The 3,192-nt window shown below is 47.8% G+C and overlaps 1 protein-coding gene across 1 annotated transcript; it reads right to left on the bottom strand.

Annotated features, from left to right (window-relative positions):
* Positions 1–1,841: 1,841 nt before the first annotated feature.
* On the bottom strand, positions 1,842–2,621 carry LOC122756967 (serine/arginine repetitive matrix protein 5-like). Its single transcript, XM_044007891.1, has one exon. The coding sequence runs from the start codon at positions 2,619–2,621 to the stop codon at positions 1,842–1,844; it is 780 nt and encodes a 259-aa protein (XP_043863826.1).
* Positions 2,622–3,192: the final 571 nt, after the last annotated feature.

Below are 3,192 nucleotides of genomic sequence, written 5' to 3'. Positions count from 1 at the left end.
TTGGATAGTTGAGTTACTGGTAGCCTCTATCAGTTCCCAATAATTTTTTACGCCTCTTTAGAGGTGTGGCATATCGAAATACTATGTTTTCACGTTTTTAGGATTGGCGTTTCAGGCTTTGCAGTTAGGGTACCGTTATCTCTTTCTAAAACTGACCAAAAAATGAGGTGTCTACGCCCAGTTGGGGCGTGGCAAATCGGAAAAACCTGTATATTCTACAGTATGAGAGCGAAACTTAACTACTACAAATTGTTGATGGGATGTGAATGAGTATTCTGGCAGTCGGTAACGCCCGGACTGCAAACGTTCTTACTTGTTTTCATATGTGGATGGCAGAGCAAAAAGTGAGACACAATTAGCACACACACACAGTATAAGAGTTAACATGCAAATATAAATATATGTGTATAAATATAAAGATTTAAATAAATTATAATAAAACTAGATATGTTTTTTTCTGTTTTATCTTTTATTTATTTTAATATACGTATATATGGTGCGGAATGTACAAACAGGTATATATATATGTGTATGTATATGCAATGGGAGCCTTGTATGTACGTACATATATTGCAGTGAAATCGCAATTAAATATGTGCAACTCGGACTATATGATTGGATTGAATGTTATGGTTGAGCTGCGACAAGAGACACAAAAGGATATTGTGTATTATGTCATAGCAAAACGGAAAGATTCGGAATATATGAATATGCAACGGACTTGAAAAGGTTAGTGCATACATACATATATGTATGTATGTATGGCTATGGACTTCACGTACCTGAATATATAAGAATATATATAATCAGATTTGTGCTAATATATAAGAATATATATTAGTGGGATGTAACTTGCACAAAGTACAAATATGTATATATACAAATATATATATGGAAATAAATGTATAACAAATGCCGGTATGCAATCGAATCTATGCAAGTTGCAGTGAACGAAAGCAATCAATTACGATTCAGAACTCCCGCTGAATCGCTGGTGGATGTGTTGATGATATCCGGCTCGAAGGACCAAATGTTGGAGTGTGGAGTCTTCAAATAAGGACACGTGGTGGTGATTTTAAAAATTATTTTATTCAGCACGCGCAAACGGCGATGTTGGATATTCAAGTAGTTGCACAAGGTCAGTGAAAAAAAAGGTATTAATAGTGGGGAAGAGGTAGTACGGAGACAAAGTACTGAAAAAAGCAGTTATGCTATTAACAGCAAGCTGTTAATAGCATAATCGAACTCTGTGGGGGAGGAGCAATCCCTGTTAATGGGATCTGGCATTAACAAACAATGATTTCAAAAATATAACCTTAATAACTTAACAAAAAATCAAAAATCCATAACAAAATTCCATTTCATTTCCCTAATCGCTACAAAAATCAAACTATGCCTCAAATCCTACTCAAATCTTATTCACCATAACAAAAAAATCTATTTCATTTCAATATCTTTGCTTATTACCTACAAACATGTTGGGTGGGAAGAAAATGCCACCTTACACCCCCTTACTCCGACAGGAGAAATTACCACGCCCCCGATGAATTAACGGTCACCGGGTATAGGCCTGTTCCCCCGCCGCGACCCGGAAGCGGGTCCTCCCTGTGCCGCCGTCCTCGCGTCTCCCGCCTCCTGCTGGATCACCTCCGCACTCAGCTCGGTACCGGCAGGGAGTGCACACTCCAGCCGATAGGGATTGACGGCAACATTCTCCCTCGACTCCGCGTCCTCCTCGCCGAGTACCTCCTCTCGAGATTTACCTCCCCTCCCGTCCCAGCAACTCGGCCATGTCCTGCCAACAGGCGCCTTTCCTCGCTCGAACGGAGGTCTCCGTCGACTCATCTCGGCGCTCGCTGCGCCCTCGGCCGCTCGTGGACGTAGCTCCTCTCCGGCGCTGCCGATGCGTGGACGGACCTTCGGCACCGTCTGTCGTTTTCCTTCTGACTGGCGGGGGTGCGGGAATCCGATTCGCGTTCGGACACCGGTCGCCCGTCGTCGTCGTCGCCGGCGACGCCTGCGCCTCGGCTGCTTGTCGGCGACCCGTTCGGGGGGCGCTCTGTACTGGACTGAGACGCACGCGATAGACGTCGGTTTTCGACCGTGCCCGGCGTATATCGTAGCGTAATCCTGACGGATTCCGGCTGTCGCTCCTCCTCGGCGTCGACGCTAGCTTCGGCGTCGAGGAATGGGGTTTGTGGTGCCATCCTCCTCGGGCTCGCGTCTTCGACCCGAACTGTTCCATCGCGCCTCCCCGACACGTCCAAGTGTTCCTCTTCCAATCCATCTCGCCGCGGTCTCCGGGGCGGGGTTGTGACGGAGGGACTACGCTCCCTGCCGCCGTCCCGCCCCCGCGACGGGGATCCATCGTCGATCTCTCCGGCCGGGATTTCTTCCTCCTCACTCGCCGTCCATGGTGTCAGAGTCGCCCATCCCGACGAGGCTGTGTCGTCCACACATCTCTGTACATACGACTCCGGGCTGCCCGGTGGGCGGGGAGGAGACGGCGGCTCCTCCACGAGTGGTGGCGTTGTTCCTCCCCTGGGCACCTGGATGTACACTGTTGTGTACCTGGCCTGTATAAACTGTATTAGGCCGTCCATCCGGCTTGCCACGTTCATCGTCGAGGGAGGCCGTGTGCACGCGCCGGGGTGGCGCCCGCTCCTCTTGGCGGCGGTAATATTCTCTACCGAGCCCTCGGGTCCCTTTGTCGCCTCTGCGCCTCTTCCCGGAGAACGACTCGGTGCTGTCGCTGCTGGTGTCCTCGACTTGGACCGAGCCCTCATCATCGCTGCTAATGCCGATGACTTCCTCCATCTATTGACCTCCTGTAAGTTCGGGTTTATTTTAGTCTTCTTTTTTTTTCGTGTTAATGACCGAAACGGCCTCTAACTACTGCGTTAGTGTTAGCATTAATAGGGTCTCTACGGGGAAGTTAGTGGGTTTGCGAGACGTATAGACCTATCAAGGCCTTTCGTCGTTATTGTCGGGGACAGCGGAGTTCGCTCCTCGTTCTTCGTTTCCCGGTCTCGGTTAACGGATCATGTCAATTTCCTCATCTCTTGATGAAATGGCTTCAACTGTGCAATGTTGGCCTTTTTTTTGCCCACCTTAAATGTTTGTAGGTAATAAGTAAAGATATTGAATGAAATAGATTTTTGTTATGGTGAATAGGATTTGAATAGGATTGGA

The sequence above is a fragment of the Drosophila mojavensis genome, unplaced genomic scaffold, assembly GCF_018153725.1.
Source record: "Drosophila mojavensis isolate 15081-1352.22 unplaced genomic scaffold, ASM1815372v1 contig_206, whole genome shotgun sequence".
Lineage (NCBI taxonomy): Eukaryota > Metazoa > Arthropoda > Insecta > Diptera > Drosophilidae > Drosophila > Drosophila mojavensis.
The sequence above is the reverse complement of the archived record's forward strand: the minus strand, read 5'-3'. Positions and strand labels throughout refer to the sequence as shown.